The sequence below is a fragment of the Hemibagrus wyckioides genome, linkage group LG02 (assembly GCF_019097595.1).
Source record: "Hemibagrus wyckioides isolate EC202008001 linkage group LG02, SWU_Hwy_1.0, whole genome shotgun sequence".
Lineage (NCBI taxonomy): Eukaryota > Metazoa > Chordata > Actinopteri > Siluriformes > Bagridae > Hemibagrus > Hemibagrus wyckioides.
Genome location: NC_080711.1, coordinates 21,879,813 through 21,897,485, shown reverse-complemented (window position 1 = coordinate 21,897,485; position 17,673 = coordinate 21,879,813). Strand labels below are relative to the sequence as shown.

The window sequence follows — 17,673 nt, the reverse complement described above, 5'->3', positions numbered from 1 at the left end:
TAGTCTCTTTTCCATTGACAGTGTGTAAGCTCGACCGTGAACATCTGACTGCTGCTGAATTTACAAATTGAGTCGATGTGGTCCAACCTGCGTGATTCTTTTCTTTTCTTCATCCGAGAGTCTTGTGTAAAGATATAACCGAATTTTTTTCTCGCCTGCTTCCACGTTACTCAGTACCTGCCTCGTTAGTACTGTCAGTATCTGTTGAGCGGTAATGAGACTCGTTGAGAATGGTCCAATCACATGAGGCCAAATATATAAAAACAATATTGATTCGCTAACAACAAAAGTGGGCGGGGACAATATGAAACATGACAATCAGCCTTTTCAAAAGTTTGAAACCTACTTACACACTCGTGTGTCCGGTGCCGTGCGCGTGCGCACACACACACACACACACACACGAACGAAATACAGTTTGATTTTTTTATTTTAAATTATTAATAATATGACTAACAGTGGAATAGTACGACTAACTGATTTTATTTCGTTATTAAAATATATAATTATTGTTATTGTGTTAAAGCAGCATTCTTCTCTGGCTAACTTTAAGGGGGCGGTGCCCCAGCGCCCCCTATTGACCAGCCGCCTCTGGTTTTTAAGTCCAAACTCATATGACGGTGCAGTGAAAAATATCACTGAAACAGCGTTTCTTTACCGTTTAAAGTTAAAAACGTTGGATGTAAATACTAAAACGACTTGAAGCCAAACATTTTTGATACTTAGTCACTGGTTAGACATGGATTAGCTCATGAAAGGTATATATTTGAAAGGTGGATATTTTAGATAGTTTCCTTTAAGCAAATCAAGTCTTTAATTGTTAGTTATATATATATATATATATATATATATATATATATATATATATATATATATATATATATATATATATATTTATTTATTCTTAAAAAAAAACTTTAACAGACATTTCTTTGTCATTGTCTGCTCCCATGTACATGTTTGGTCTGTAAAGGTTCATGTATCATTTAAAATATCGGGGCATGAACTTGAAAAATGATCTAAGCTTTTAAATGCATGGATTTTTAACTATATTTTTGTAATAATTTTAATTAATATAAGGTTGTGATTTAACAATATTAGATTAACTGATTATTTTCTATTTTGCAGAATGATCTAAAGACTTAATGCAGTGTAAAAACTGCAAATTCAGCACTTCAAGCGAAGATGTTCTTCTGAAGCACTATCAGCTGCATCTTTCCAACTGGCCTTGCCTTTATACAGAGTGTGTTTGTGCCTTTAATACTGCAGGTTCTTTAAGATCCCACTTAGAGTTTCTAAATCACACCACAACACTGACACCGAGAGAATGTGAATTCCGAAAGATTTGTACTGAGAAAAGGTTTTTCATTCACCTTAAAAATCATCTGTAATGTAGAGAAACTAACTTTTCCCTTAGAAGAAAAGAAATGGTCCAAGAGCAGCCAATAGTTGTAGAGGTTCAGGAGAGGTAGCCTGCACTCTTCTTCCAAGAACAGGTAATGAGATAAGATCACAGTATGTAATATATACTCAGTATTAATTACAGAAAATTTAATTACTGTTAATATGATTGAATTGTTTGTTATAAACAGATCTGTGAGGAATATTTCCGCATCACCAACAAAGACCTTCTGGGAGTCTTCATGGCAGCCATTGACAAGTACACACCAAACCTTCTGAAACTATACAGAAAAGGAGCCAGAAAAGGAGCTTTTGGACATGAAATAGGAGAGTTACTGGAAAGACTGGATGAAAGGGCAAGTTAAGTTTCAGTATTTAAATGTTGTTTTTACAGTTTGATTTATGTTAATTTGGCTGGTGATAACTCAGTTTTCATACTTTGACTATTTTGTTGTTTCCTTTGTATGTTTTTGAAGACGACAGAAATTGTTCATCACAGAAGGATGGCTGCTTTGGAGGGCCTGCCTTTGTTTTTCGAGAGAACTCGAGCAAGCTGTTCAAGAAATGTGAAGTATTTATCAAAGACTTTAAGTGGTTTAAAGCAGGGATGTCCAAACCTGCTCCTGCATGGCCAGTGTCCTGCAGAGTTTAGCTCCAACCTGTCTGGAAGATTCTTGTGATCATGAAGACCTTGATTAGCTGGTTAAAATGTTTAATTTGATTATGTTGTAAAACTTCAAAATTGTGTTTTTATTTTTGTTGTTTATTTATTTGCAGTGCTTTTTCATCTGAAAACATTTACACACTTTTGTGTATTGTCAGGGTGTCCACGCGTCCTTAAAAAGTCTTAAATTCCATAATATGGATGCAATGTGGATGAAAGCTTTGGAGACCCACATGCAGTGTGAAAAACACAAAGCGGCTGCAGAAACCTGTCGGAAAACACCTGGTATTTCTCAGTTCTGCTCCGTCACGCCCACATCATTAAACCTTCCACAGAGCAGAGCGCTGCTGCATCCCAAACACCGGCGTCTGCATCAGCTTTCAGTTCAAACACCGCGACTTCTGCTCCAGCAGAACTCTTATAAACAGAGCTATATAAAATATTTTTAACTTTGGTTGTTTTATTAACATGATCTATTCTATTTTTAATTTAAAAAAAAAAAAAAGTTTTATTTGATGTCTGAGAAATGTAAATCATTTTGGGGAAAAAATACTATTAGCACATTCTTCACATACACATAAATGTAAGGTTTTTTTTTTTTAAAAAAAAGTGCATTGCAGTTGGACATGAAAAAGCTTCTCTCTGTTTCTATGGATGGACCAAATTTCAATTGGAGGTTTTTAGAACTCCTGCAACTGGAGCATCATGAGCAGTTTGGCACACAGCTAATTGTGTGTTAATTGCTAATTGTGTGCTAATTGTAAACACACTGAGGAAGAGATATAAAGAAAAAACAAGTGAATTACAGCAAATTGAGACAGAGTTGGAGACAAAGGGCAAAGACCTGAGATCAATGCAGTAAAAACCAAATGTTCAGGTTAATGACGTTCAGTGTACATGCCTCATGTTACTGCTGTGCAGTGTTTGTTTAAAATCTTTATAGGCTCAGGCAGTCAATGATTAGTCAGTATAAAGGCAATGTTTTGCAATTTATTTTTGTTTTACTCTTTCTGTATATCAATAAACTGTGTGTTAAGGTAATTGGCTTTATTGTGTGATGTTTTATTTTATTTCTACAAAATTCGTCTTAAATTTCATACTGCACGGTATTAAAAAGGTCTTAAAATGTCTTAAATCTAACTCTTAGAAACCTGCAGATACCCTGATTGTGTACTCGTTGCATGATAAAAAAAAAGGTTGTTTATTTGTTGCTTCCAACTGAAATAAGTAATAAGTTCATGTTTGTCATTTGTAAGTAGGCTTAAAAAAATTTTTAAAAGGATAATATGCCGACTAGTAATACCTTATTTTTTTGAAAAAATTTCATCCAGTAAACAGCGAAATAAATAAATTGACTCAAGAACAGTAATTGTTGTTTCAGTCGCTGCGACAAAAATGTCTTTATTAGCAAAATAAGACGATCAACATTGCATGAGAAAAGAAATTTAGGTTGGCTAAACAAAGTATTGTTACTCCGTAGAACTATAAAATAGTTGTTAAGACAACTCAAAGGTCTTACTGCAGCAAGTTGCCTTGTTTTTTAATTTTTTCTCAACATTTTATTTTTTACAGTGAGTAAACTTTTGTATTAGTTATTGGTTAAATAAGCATTTAAGCATTAGGCTTTGTAATGTGGGGATTAGTTACTAGGTAAAATGTAGTTTTTATTTAATTAAAGAAGTGAATTGTGATGAGGTTTTTGTGCAGCACTGCAGCTTGTCGTGTCTCTGTGTGTAACGAGTGCAGTAATACACAGCTGTGTCTTCAGTCTGCATGTTCTGTCCCCGTAAGGTCACAGTGTCTCGAGAGATGACAAACTTGTCTTTAAATGAATGATTCTGATAAATATCCCCATCACAATAAATGACACTGAACCATTCTAAAACACAGAAAAAGAGAAGGTTGACACAACGACCTGAAAGGATCTTTAACTGGTGCATCCAGAGAGAAGTAGCTGAGAAGGTTCTAGGTCATGTGTTTTGAATTCTAAAGAAAAGAACGTTTTAGTTCAGTAGAAGTGAGAAAAAAATTCTACATTAAGCCACACCCATTTTAGGGTTATATCCAGATACATCTATGGATAATTAGAGCAGGAAATAGATGCAGACTGTTTTCATCAGTGTATGAATTACAAACAAACTTCAGTTAGATCAGTTACAATGTGAGTCTGGTTTTAGTACAGCTGCTTCCTCAGCTCCAGTCACTGTGGCTCTTCGGGCGCAGTAATAAACTGCAGTGTCCTCTGTCCTCAGACTCTTGGCCTCTAAGTACTGTGTGCTTGCTGAGACGTCTTCTGTTAAGGTGAGCTGGTTCTTCACAGATTCTGCATATATTGCTTGATTATTACCAGCATTCATCTGGCCAAGCCATTCCAGAGCTTTCCCTGGTTTCTGTCGTATCCAGTGCATGTAGTAGCTTGTCATATCAAAGCCATGTATCTTACAAGAGATCTTCACAGTTTCTCCAGGTCTCTTTACCACAGCAGGAGACTGGTCCAGTCTGATCTCATCACTGCTGACACCTAGCAGATAAAACATAACAATCAAAGATCATCATCAACACAGTCAAGATATTCTGAGGGAAGAAATATACAGTAAAGAAGTCTCAGGTACCTTTGGTTAACATTATAACAAAGATGTAGTACTGAGTGACCCTCAGCTCCATCATCAAGCTCTTTGATTCAGTCGTGTGACACAAACGTCTGGTGAGCAAGAGGCTGATTTTTTATATAGCAGGGTAAATTTGCATAAACATCCTTCAGCTGTTAGATTTCATAGTTTCATAAATCCTTCTTGAAAACAAATGTGCTGCTGCCCCCTACAGATGACTTTTATATTTAGGAGTTTGTAGTAATGATGCTGCAGAAAACATGTACATTCCGTTTAATCTCTCGTCAGATTCTGTGCTGCTAAACAGACTCTGTGTTTCTAAATTCAGGAATTAACCATTTACATGTAGTGTTCCTGCAGCTGGCATCACAAATAAGTAAGTAAGAGTAAAAGCATGAATAGTACAGTATATAGTCACAACTAGTCATCAGAATCATTGTCCTAGAGCTGATTTGCCTCGAGTCAAATAAGTAAAGACATCATAATGTAAATGTGATACATAACATGGGCATTATTAATATTAATAACTGCTAAAAAAGATTGGAATAAAGAGGAAGATCTGAGTGCTGAGTGTGAATGGATGATGTTCTTTATAATAAATGTCTCTGGGGTGCAGCTTCCTGCTGAGGGAATATTTACAGCTCATGAGGACGTGCTTGTGTAAGTTTTTGTACAGCTCTGGAGTCTGTTGTGTCAGTGTGACTCTCCTGCACAGTAATAAACTGCCGTGTCTTCAGCTTTCAGACTCTTCACTTCTAGGTACAGCATGTTTTTACTGGTGTCTTTAGTGATGGAGAACTGGCCCTGCAGTGACTGAGCGAATGTAGTGCCAGTGCCAGTGCCACTGTCAATGTACCCGATCCATTCCAGTCCTTGTCCTGGTTTCTGTCAGATCCAGTGCAGCCAGCTAAGGGAGAGTCCAGACATGGTGCAGGACAGAGTGACCGATTCTCCTGGTTTCTTCACCACAGAAGCAGATGAGGTCAGGGACTGTCCATAAGAATCTGAAAAGAAGGGAGTTATGAATTAAATGTTATATTGCTGAGAGAAACAGTACTGAGAAATATTTAAATTTCCTAGTGAGGATCATGTGAAACGTACATGATATTAGCGCAAATAAAATACAGTATCCTAAAATCATTCTGACAGTTCACATACACACGATTTTAAAATGTATAAGTGTTATCAAAGAGCACACTGATGACCAGACCATCCACGAACATGCTGTTTATACCTGAATCTATTTGAATAGGGCGTGTCCATGACCAGTATAGAGGCAATAAATCCTGAGACTCAAGATAAAGATGCACTAATCAGTGTAATTACTGAGGGAAATGTGTCAAGTGGTGTGTGACTCTCTTAATTTTATAAAAATGTATTTGTATTTTTTTATTTATTAGGTTTTGGAGTGGATGAAAACTGACATGACGTGTTGCTTAGTTTAGTTAATCTTCCCAGTGTAATAATTCATGAGACACCAAATATTATTTACATACATCTTTATATTAAGCACAAAATAAAATAAAATAAAGAAAAAATGTTAGGTGTGTATAATATATTGCAGTGTTGCCTTCTAGGGGCTTTACATCTGTTTGACTGAGTTTTGATGAAAGAGATTTTTTTTTCCCCATTATAATGTATTACTTGTTAATTTGATCATCCTTGCATTTTTATTGATGATGTTTTTGTACACCTCTAGCACTGAGCTGTACAGCTGTGTCTGTCTTTGCACAGTAGTAAACAGCCGTGTCCTCTGACACCAGGCTGCTGATATCTAAGTAAAGCACATTGTTGCTTGTGTCTCTGGAGATGCTGAAACGAGTTTTAAAGGAAGCTCCATAGTTTATGCTTCCATCACCCCATATGATCCCGATCCACTCGAAGGCTTTTCCTGGAGCTTGCTTGATCCAGACTGTTCCATAGTCAGTGAGGGCATAGCCAGAAATCTGACAGGACAACTTCACGGAGGCTCCGGGAGATTTAACCTCATCAGGAGACGAGGTCAGACTGATGCAACACACATCTGAAAAGAGGAGAGTGGCCTCAACACAGACTGAAATATTTATCATATCTATATTTATATTTAATATCTATATTTATCTGAGTACGATGTGAGAGACATGTTTACTCACAAGGAACAAAGGATATCAAAAGAAGAAGAAAAGACCAGCTCATGATTCCTCTGCTGTACGCAACTAAACACAGAGGCTGCCATGTACATGCAGTGTATTTATATCTGCCTGGGAACTGGGAAATTTGCATGCAGAATGGGTTATGTATTTTTTCCTAGTTATTATGGTAACAAGTAAATGATTTAACAAATGTAACCAGAATATATTTTGAGCCCACTTGCAAAGGAAAGAAAATTTTATCACCATTTAATTATCATTTTGCTTTCATTTCAATAATCCTAATTTGTGAAAAATAATCAGATGTTTGTCTGATAATGAATGATAGTGAATGAGTCTCATACAGAATACAGTTTGTGGAGTCACTTTTTTCACTTTATTTGTTAAACTCTGCTGCCTCCTTCAGTTGTTTCAATTATTGCACCTCACACTGTGAGAACAGACTGTGTGTTAAACACAACACACTGCTGGAAACATGCTGTATTATTCCTGAATCCACTCAGTAAATGCTGATTCAACTGTTGGTTAAAAATCCTGTAAATGAAGGGATTAATAATAGTTCAGAATGAACACTCTTTCAATAATGTTTTGTTTTATATTCAAAAATGACTTTGTGTGACTGTGTTTTAAAACACTGCAAACTATTATGACTTTATTACAATAGAAGAAAGTGAAAGTGTGACTGAGATGATTTATTAGTTGCATTGAGAGGATGTGTGTAACATGTCTCATAAGGTTTTTGTAAGAGGAATCCACTATTCTGTCTCACTGTGGTTCACGAGCGCAGTAATACACAGCTGTGTCTTCAGTCTGCATGTTCTGTCCTCCAATTGTTATTGTGTTAGTAGAAGTGTCTCTGGAGATGCTGAACTTATTTTTCAGTTTGTCACTGTAAGCTGTACTCCCACCACTATAGATGATTCCAATCCACTCCAGAGCTTTTCCTGCAGGTTGTCGGATCCAAGCTGTAGCATAGCTCGTAACTGAATATGAAACCTTACAGTGGATGGAGAGACTCTGGCCTGGCTGGACTGTCATGGAAGCAGGCTGAGTCAGTTCCTCACCATGTACATCTGTGGAGGAAAACACATGGTGATATCTCACACAATATCTGCTGCACCTTTATTCTTCATCTAGTAAATGAATGAATTTGATAAAGCACTCACAAGAAGCAGCTGCCAGCAGGAGCAGTAGAGATGTAGAGAACATGGTGTGTGTTGTTTGTACTGGAGTCTTCTCTGTTCTCCAAAGTTTAACAGACACCATCACATCATATAAATAGAGTGAGATCCAGCTCTGATGCTTGGATTTGCTTATCTGCTGATGATGGGAGGAGAATGTATCTGCAATGTATTTAAATCATGAGGAGGAGATTCATCTGATGGAGGATAAGTGGATCATATGTAGAAACAGACATCACGGATTTGACAACTTTGACAACTATTTTCTATGATTGATGATACTGGGATCATGGTAATAGAAAAAAATCTACCTCTCTGAAGTCATGAAAAAATGCCCTCACACTTCTCACATTTTTAATTTAAACAATATTTGAGAAAGTGTGAGAGCATTACACATGATCACACATTCTAATTTGTCAAGGTGATTAATTGTGTGAAGTAGAAAGAAAAAATGACATTGTGTAGTTCTGCATACTTTGGCTGAACTGTGTCAGGGAGTTACTGCTACAAACATGAAGACAATTATTTTCCAATATTCAATACCATTAATTATTATAATCACAATTTCTCTTATAAAGCAGCAGTCTGTGAACGGTTACGATTTATTTATTAATTAAAGAAGAATACAGTGAACATTTTGTTTGTTTATAGTTAACAGTTAATGTTGTGGAACTTCTGTGAAATGTATGTATTTAATAATCACTGATTAGAAGTTGACAATTTTTCTGTGAATGTTATTATTTCCCTTTTTGGTCCTCTTTGGGAATTAGACTATAAGAGTCTCAGTTTTCATTGTCTGACAGAACACTTTAAAAAACACCTACAACCTACTTATGACCACTTTAAAAAAACCTACAATGTAACAGTATATTTGTTAAGCTCTAGCGCCACCTGCAGATCTTGTGAAAATGTAAAATCTAATATCTATCAACAACTCAACAGTGAAACTATTCTCTGTACTTCTTCTTCTTTCTTATTCAAAAGTTTAAAATGATCTTCTTCAAGAAATTGAATCAGGAATCAAACAGGTGACTAAATTGCCCCTAGGTGTGATAGATAGATAGATAGATAGATAGATAGATAGATAGATAGATAGATAGATAGATAGATAGATAGATAGATAGATAGATAGATATTCAGCAGCAATAGAGACAGTAACATAAAGACAGGTTGTAGACTGCACACTGTATATCTTACATATAGTCAGTATACACAGGGTAATGTGATAACTGACCAGAAGTTACTAGTGCAATGCTAAGAACAAAAACTACAGCTATATAAGAAACATATAAATAAAGCATATAAATCACAGTTTAAAAGGGCATGTGTAACATGTCCAGGCTGTACACTCAGTGTTCCTGAAATGGACTCTGGATCCAGCGCTCTGACCCGAATAACACACTTCCTAAAAGATGAACGAGTGACTGAATACATTATCATGATTATTGTCTCATGATATTAAGCAATTATATTTAAGCAATGGATTAAGTGGATTAAGCAATATTTTTATTTACAGTATATATATATATATATATATCCTTACACCTCTAATTCCAGTAGTTTTGGTTCTCTATTGATGAGAGCACAGACATTTGTTCTCTTGTGGACTCCTGAACACATAAAACCTGCAGATGGAGAAATTTAGCTGCAATTTATTTAGTCATTTAGAGAACCAGAAAATGAACATTGTTGAAGCCAAACTTACAGTATAAAAGTACAGATATAATGGGTGATCAGAAATGGTATCACTTGGTCTTTAGAGAGTCTGAATGCTGCAGAACAAAAAGACATCCTTTGCACATCCTTTTAACCAATAGACTCAGGTCTGTATTTTGGACATCCACAGGCTGGTTTTGGAGGAGCTGAGGATGAAAACGCTGTCACATTTTTACAGTTCATCAGTTCAGCTTAGTGGCTGTGTTTAATAACTGGTGTACATGCAAGCAAGAGTTGAGAGTTCTTGTAACTTAGTCATTTGCGTCACTTTAATAATGGATATTAATTATTAATAAGCACAAAGTATTTTATTTAATAAATGAATGAATGAATAACCTCAGAATGTTTTGTTGAATACGTTTTCATTCCACATGGGAATGCTTAATATAAAAGATCCAATTTGCTCAGATTTTTTAAGGCACCTTCTGCAGGCACTGTTTTTCTAAACACAAATGATTTTTCTGTACCTTAACTAGAAAGCATACTAATTTTTTCCCCCCAAAGGCCCCTACATTACATTTTTTCACTTTTATTAAAGAGAACATACAGCATTGTCACCAGGGAAATTTTACTAAACTAAACTGTGTTCTTGTAATTACGTCTCATTTAATTCATTCTATTGATTGTAATGTTACAGATGACGATACTAATCAATTCAATTCAAGAGCTTTATTGTCATATGTACTGGTACAATGAAATTCTTACTTTGTGGTGATAAAGTGTCCGTGTAAAGTCTAGTGTTTAAATTGTCCATGATTATCCGTTATGAGTGCATGATGGTTCAGCAGGTAAAGTGCAGAGTGCCACTGAACAGACTGAACTGACCCTGATGATACAGGTGGAAGTGGCAGTGGGTTTGGACTATTTATCAATCTAATGGTCTGGTGATATAAACTGTTCTGGAGTCTGGATGTTCTGGCCGCAGTGCTCCGGTACCGCTTGCTAGACTTCATTAAGGTGAGGAAATTGTGGATGGGATGGGTGGTGTCCTTGATGATGTTTCAAGCCCATTTCCTTTTATTGTAGATGTCATGCAGTGAGGGGAGATCTGTCCCTGGGATTTTCCGGATCAGCTTGATCACCCTCTGTAATGCCTTTCTGTCGTGTCAGATTCGTAGCATCTGAAATGGATTTAGTAAGGAATATAATTCTGTAAATCAGAGACTCATGTAAATAACGCAGTATCATGAATCTAAGCAGTGTTTCTGCCACTACTGTTTACTAGTTAGCCCTGGACTGGAGTGAATTCTTCTAAACTACTGGATCAGACATGATACAATACGAAGGGTTGAACTGGTAATGATTCAGATATCGATTATGGATGATAGGGAATACAATCTAAATGTGAACTCTAATTTGAAGGTAAATTGTTTAGGATTATTTTAGTAGGACTGAGTAAATGGACACATCATTTGATCTATCAGGTGGTTGTTATTTGGACCCTATGTCTTCTCTGCAGAATCTCAGAAGTAGAAGTTTACTTACAATGGTGATGAATCTATCGTCTGGAGTTTTCCCCACATATTTGAGTGCAACCTGTTCAGATATAAAACACATGAACATTCTTATTGTAAAACATGAACAGAGCATATACAATTCATAATTCGTACACAGTTATGATCAGAAATAAAATGAAACTATTTCATTGGGGAATAAGGCTTCAGACTTGCTTAGCCTCATACTCCCATTCTGGGAAAAATTAGACCAATTTTCAGCATTTGGTGAAGATTAAACATTAAAATAAATCACAGTGATATCAATTACATTGTTCAGTTACTAAACAGTTCCCTGCAAAAACTATGTTTTTTCATTCTGCTGTTCTGACATAGCGTTTTCCTTTGCCCCAAATAATCAGGCAAGTGTTATTGCTTAACCCTGTGATTGTACCTCAGGGACATTGACCATTTTTAATGCTTTACAATTCCTGCATTTTGTTACTAAGTGTAAATGAACTGTAGATGTCGTGTGCAGTCATATGACCTGCTTGCCATCAGCATTACAGACTCCTGCACAGACTGTCCCGAAGCCTCCCGAAACAATTCAAATGACACATAATTCTACACATAACTTCTGTGCAAAATCTCAGAAGTGAAGGAAGTTGTGACATTAATACAGTGCACACACACACACACACACCTGTTAGAAATGAACAGCTAATATATTTTAAATTGTTGTATATAATATTTTATCTGTACTACTTTTTACTGACACATACCTCTGTGACTACTGTAACTTCACGAATAAAAAAGTGATACAAGCTGATTAAATGGTTCATATCATGAGATATGAGTTCATAGAGTTCACTGCATGTGAGAGTTAAATGTAAATTACTGTAAACTAACTCAAACATTCTGAGTGGCTACAAGCGTCGTCTTTAAAAGAAATTCCCAAGAGGAGGATTATCCAGCGAGAATTACTTCATATTTGGATTTACAAGCATGGACAGTGACAAGGCCAAACAAAAACAAAAACAAAAGGTTGAGAAACATTTCACTGAAAAATGTCTGAAATATAAAATTACCAGAATGACAGCCGACTTCTGAGGGTCAAGGCTGGTGCTCCGGAGCTGGATATTTATCTCAGTGACCTGAATAAAGCACAAAAATTAAAATTTGCTGTTTCAACCAAAAGCACCTAAAGAATACACTAAAAATAACAGAAATATAAAATTACCAGGGCATCAGCTGACATCTGAGGGTCGTGTTCAGAGCAAAGGAGCTGGACGCTTGGATCAGTGACCTTAATACACACACACACACCAGTTAAAAATGAAAAACTAATACATTTGATATTGTAGTATATAATATATTAATCCTAGTCCTTTTTTCCTGACACATACCTCGGTGGTCTCGGCTTCCTCCACATCAACAACAGATCCTGGAAAACATTTGACACATTTAACCACATCAGTATGTCACGGAGATGACAAATTTCATCAGTGGAAACTGACATTCATGTAGGAAAGAAAATATTTCAAGAAGACACTCTCTCATCCCCTTCATGTCTTTAATCAGAGTGTTATATTAGTGATCAGTAAGGAGAAACGAGTCTTATTGAAGAGGAAGGGAAATAAAAAGGCGAGTTGGTGAGGGACTGACTCTTTACAGCTGCTACAATGATGCGCTAACAGGAACTCACTCATTACCACAACATTCACTCTAACTATTAACACATCAGAAGAAACAATGCCGAGACCAAGAAGAGAAATAAAACACTTCAACGAGAATAATAATAATAATAATAATAATAATCCCGGTGCTAACAGTAACTCCGCTTCATGTCAGGCTTCGTGACTCCGCCCTGTACTTGATTATTTTCCTAAAACTTCAAGACTATTTCTAAAAGTCATGATGTTGTGCCTCGAAATGTTTTAATCCACACAATAATCACTTTTATACTTTAAAATGCTCTTGATATGAGCCATGTAGCATCGCCGGCTAATGTTAGCGCCTTAGCTTTCGGCTAGCTCTGTTAGCTAAACTACACAGGAGATTTGATCCTGTTTGTCCTCTGTACCGATTAAAGTCATACATTTTCCACACACACTCTCTCTGTAAGTTCTAGAGCGATTAGAAACACACAGACTAAGTAAAAAGTGAGCTTTTCTCACCGTGAGCAGCTTGAAGTTCAGCAGCTTGAAGATCGCTGCTCCTCTTCAGCCAGCGATACGCGCAGTATCCCGAGGAGGTGAGCGCGAGCATCCCGGCGGCGCAGGCCAGGCCCCGGCCTGTCCATCTACCTAGGAAGGGAAGATACTTACCTAAATCCATCATTTCTCTCCAAGAAAATCTGCTGTTTATCCTTGAAATATCTCCAGGTAATCCGCAGTGTCGCTGTCTCCGTCGTTTTCTTTTGAAATCTCTTATAGAAGCCTTTTAGATGACGCAAGCACGCGCTCTGGACTTTTAAATGAAAACCACAAAAAGGGGCGGGACTTTCAAAAAACCTCAACATGGCGCGTTATATTCTTAATATTTTATTTAAGCATTAATTAAGGTTATAATGCATGATGATTGTTTAAATTAAATCTGATAATAAATGGTTAATAAACACACTTCCTGTCATAACAGCTTGTCCTATTCACTTATATCAGGAGGCAGTAGAGGGCGCCGCTGTGATTTGTATACAGACACGTCAATTCCTCCGCCATGTTGGAAAGGTCGACGTTCTGTTGGAAACCAGCGGAGGTTTTATATGCAGTATATGGTCGACCCTCATGAAATCATGCTGTAACTCGCGCTGTTTTTAGTTTTTATAGTTGTAGTTAAGATAGCTGCACGTTTAATGTAACTCAATTCCACATAGAAGAGCTGGTAAACAATAGTCAAATCCCATTGCACAATCATATTTCATATGCGGCTGCACCTTTCATTTTCATTTTTGGCCTAGGATGATTTTTCTGTCGTTTTTGTATTCATGTGTGGCAACCATTCAATCCAGCAAATGAGTAATAGCCAGAAATGAACTTGATCTTGTATTATAGGTTAAAAAATATGGATATTTTAAATGTCCAACCCACAGGAGAGAATATACATCTATAGTATACATTTATCTCAAATTTGAACATATTTCATATTGTCTTCAATAATGAGCAAAAGTGTTAAAGTCGAATACAATATATAAATAATAATAAACCTACAAATCATGTTAAGTATGTTTATAAAACATCTTAAGAATCAGTGGGATAAGGTAGACTGGGGAATTTAGAGCATTACTAATTACTAATTACTAATCACAGTACCCTGTTCATACACTTAACAAAAACCTTTTAGGGTTTACTTGAAAAAATCCTCATAGCGATGTGCACTAGCACTTTTTAAGTAAATATTTCTGCTGGAATAACAAGTACAACTCACTTAGGAGTATCAAGTAAAATGTACTTACCACTAAACATAACCTTCATGAAGATATCAAGTATTGTAGATATGTAGATCTCTATAAATGGAGAAAATTGTCACAGAGTTTAATTATCTTGGTTTAACGTTGGATTCAAAGCTTAGTTTCAAAAAGCATGTAAAGAAAATGGTGAGGACTATAAAATGTAACTTGATAAATTTCAGACAAATTAGACAATGTCTTCCCACTGACGTAGCTACGACTCTCATGCATGCTACAATTTTTTCTCATTTGTCATATTGTGCGACATGTTGGGGTCAAGCCGGAGAAACAGTTATTAAACCTTTAAGATCTCTTTATAAACAGACTTTAAAAACTTTGGACAAAAAGCCTAACCAGTATCACCACTGTAGGGTTTTGGAGAAATATAATTTTTTGAGTTTCGATAATTTTAGACTTTTTACAAATTTGTGTATGGTATATAAAATTCTAAATGGTTTGGCCCCTCCCATACTTCGTGTTTTTGTGCACCTCCGCTCTGCAGATTTTTTAAGATCTACTAGATCTTTTCGGATGAAAATTAGCCTTTTGGCTAAATTCGGTGCATTAAATGGACACATTTATGTTTATAATTGTACATGGTCCCTTTTCAAATAAACCTCAATAAAAAAATAAAAAATAAAAAAAATAAAAACTTAATTATATTTAAGTCATAAGTTCTATTTAATTAAACTAATTAAGTAGTCAAGTTTTTACAGACAGAAACATCACTTTCATCCACATATGAAGTAAATCTTAAATGTCTGTAGAATTTCCTGTTGTGAATTAAATAAGTAGATTTTATTATATTGTTCTCTGTTGGATATTTTTAAGTATTAATTTTCTTTTGATAAATGTCCAAATAAATATAATTATTCTTTTTTCTCTGAAATTAAACACACACACACACTACAATTAAACTGTTTATTTTGTAAACATTAAACAGTAATAATTCATTAGTTTCTACATAGCTACCATCATCTGGTACAGTATTTAAGGTGTGTTCAATACCAGCTGATCATTATAAACTACAAAAATCTTGGGTGGGGCAAATGTACAGAGATCCAGAGGGACTGTGATTCTTATAAGAGAAAACACACCATTCTGTGTAAGTAATGTTCAAAAGATAGGGGGGGTGGGGAGGGGGGGGTAGATTTGTAATAGCAACAGGTTCATTATATAATGTTCCCCTGATATTAGACAATATTTATGTCCCTAATAGGGACTATGTATTATTTTAAAAAAATTTCTTAACTAGTTTTTCCAATTTGACTTCACCTAAACTAATCCCAGGAGGGGATTTTAACTGTGTGCTCCACCCCACTATGGATCGGTCTTCAAAAACACCCTACATCACTTCTCAAAGTCTGGACTCTGGTGAATAAAAGTGTGGATTTCCTACTTTGATAAACGCATGTCAGACTTGTAAATCATCTGTTTAGTTTTTTAATGTCTTTTTAATATGTTCCAAAGTGAAAGCGAAGGCAAGATATTAAAAGTTTTGTTTTTGACATTGTTGTCATGACATCTAGTGTGTGTATGACGTTTGACGTAATCGGGTGACACTTCACCACAGTGAGTGATTGGATGGGTGAGGATATCAGTTTCCAGGAAAAGAAAAGTTGGTGAAGAAAATAGAGTTTTCAAAGGTAATTGGACAGAGAGGTATGCATTCATTTTGCACAAATCCAACACAAAACCGTTCTGTTTGATTTGTAATGAGACAGTTGGAGTTGTGAAGAGTGGAAATGTCACACGCCACTACGAAACAAAACACAGACATTATGAATTTTTATGCATATAATCATTTTCAATTGTCAATAAAATGTAGGAGAAAATGTTATTATATGCATTTGGAAGTATTAACAATTGTCATCAAAATCTACTTTCAACAGACTTAAACCATTTACATTTACAGCATTTACAAGGTGTTTGTGTTCACTTTATGAATATTTCTGCAACACAAACGATCTCGTATTTATTTCTTTGTTTGTTTGTTTGTTTATTTATTTATTTATTTATTTATTTATTTATTTATTTTTTCTCTTACCAGGTAAATGCTGCTTATGATGACTTACTCCTCCATAACAATGTCAGGTGGCTGAGTAAGGGAAGAGTCTTGGAGAGGTTAGGGTCATCAGGAAAGATTTGGACATGGATTTGTCAAAGCCAGCCTTTACTTGGATTTTCTGAGGAATGATGATAGCATAGAGCTTGTGGCCTTTTTAGTGGACATAACATCTCAGCTAAATGAACTGAATCAGAGGCTCCAGGGCAAAGGCAACACAGTGTGTGATCTGATGGCAGCAGGACTCTCCTCTGAAAGGCGGCTGGAGATCTTTAAGAGTAACATCACATGGCCACATATCCACTTTCCAACTCTTCTCCAGCAGACTAATGGCAATCACCATCATCACCATCTTTCCTTTTTGGAGAAGCCTAGCTAAAAATTTCAAGGAGCGCTTTGAGGGCTTCAGTGTAGGCAGACTAGTGCTGCTCTGCATTCCATCTCCATTCCTGGACAAGAATGTTGAGGAGTTGTCAAAAGAAACGAGAGCATCTTCCCATGGGCAAGCATGGCATCTCTGCAGACTGAACTCTGGGTCGACCTATCAGTGCGAGTCTTCTCAGTAATGAATGTTGTGAAGAACTCATACTGCAGCAGCTTGACTAATTAACATTTAGGCCAGTGTCCCCGTCTAGCAACCACTCCTTTTGTGCCATGGTTTAGGCAGCTGATGGAAGACAGACAGAGCCTTTTCTCACATTAGACTGCTCTCTATTATGTTATTTTTAGCCTGCCTCTTGAACACTTTAAATTATTTGTTTTGCCATTTGTTATTAATGTATTTTGAATGCAAAAGTCACTTTTTTCAATAATAGTATTGATTTGTTATGCATGCTTGCTTTTTAAAACCAAGTTTTATGATAACCAGTTGTTAAAAGCTGAGTCTCCTGGGCCTGAACACCTCTCTCTGCAACTGGATCCTGGATTTCCTGACTGGGAGACCTCAGTCAGTCCGGATCGGGAGCAGTATCTCCAGCACCACCACACTGAACACTGGAGCTCCTCAGAGCTGTGTGCTCAGTCCATTGCT

At 36.2% G+C, this 17,673-nt stretch overlaps 1 long non-coding RNA gene and 3 gene segments (V, D, J or C); all 4 read right to left on the bottom strand.

Moving 5' to 3' along the window:
* Positions 1 to 3,453: 3,453 nt before the first annotated feature.
* Positions 3,454 to 4,729, bottom strand: LOC131342291 (immunoglobulin heavy variable 1-3-like). The segment is given in 2 exon segments: positions 3,454 to 4,586; positions 4,678 to 4,729. Coding segments are annotated over 2 exon segments (423 nt in total).
* An 833-nt stretch (positions 4,730 to 5,562) lies between these two features.
* On the bottom strand, positions 5,563 to 6,796 carry LOC131364536 (Ig heavy chain V region PJ14-like). The segment is given in 3 exon segments: positions 5,563 to 5,678; positions 6,368 to 6,681; positions 6,783 to 6,796. Coding segments are annotated over 3 exon segments (444 nt in total).
* Positions 6,797 to 7,496: 700 nt separating this feature from the next.
* Positions 7,497 to 8,041, bottom strand: LOC131370816 (Ig heavy chain V region 914-like). The segment is given in 2 exon segments: positions 7,497 to 7,876; positions 7,970 to 8,041. Coding segments are annotated over 2 exon segments (351 nt in total).
* A 2,331-nt stretch (positions 8,042 to 10,372) lies between these two features.
* On the bottom strand, positions 10,373 to 12,288 carry LOC131344505 (uncharacterized). The gene is made up of 3 exons (XR_009203328.1): positions 12,222 to 12,288; positions 11,186 to 11,236; positions 10,373 to 10,821 (listed from the first exon to the last, which is right to left on the bottom strand). It is a non-coding gene; the product is annotated as an uncharacterized LOC131344505 (long non-coding RNA).
* Positions 12,289 to 17,673: the final 5,385 nt, after the last annotated feature.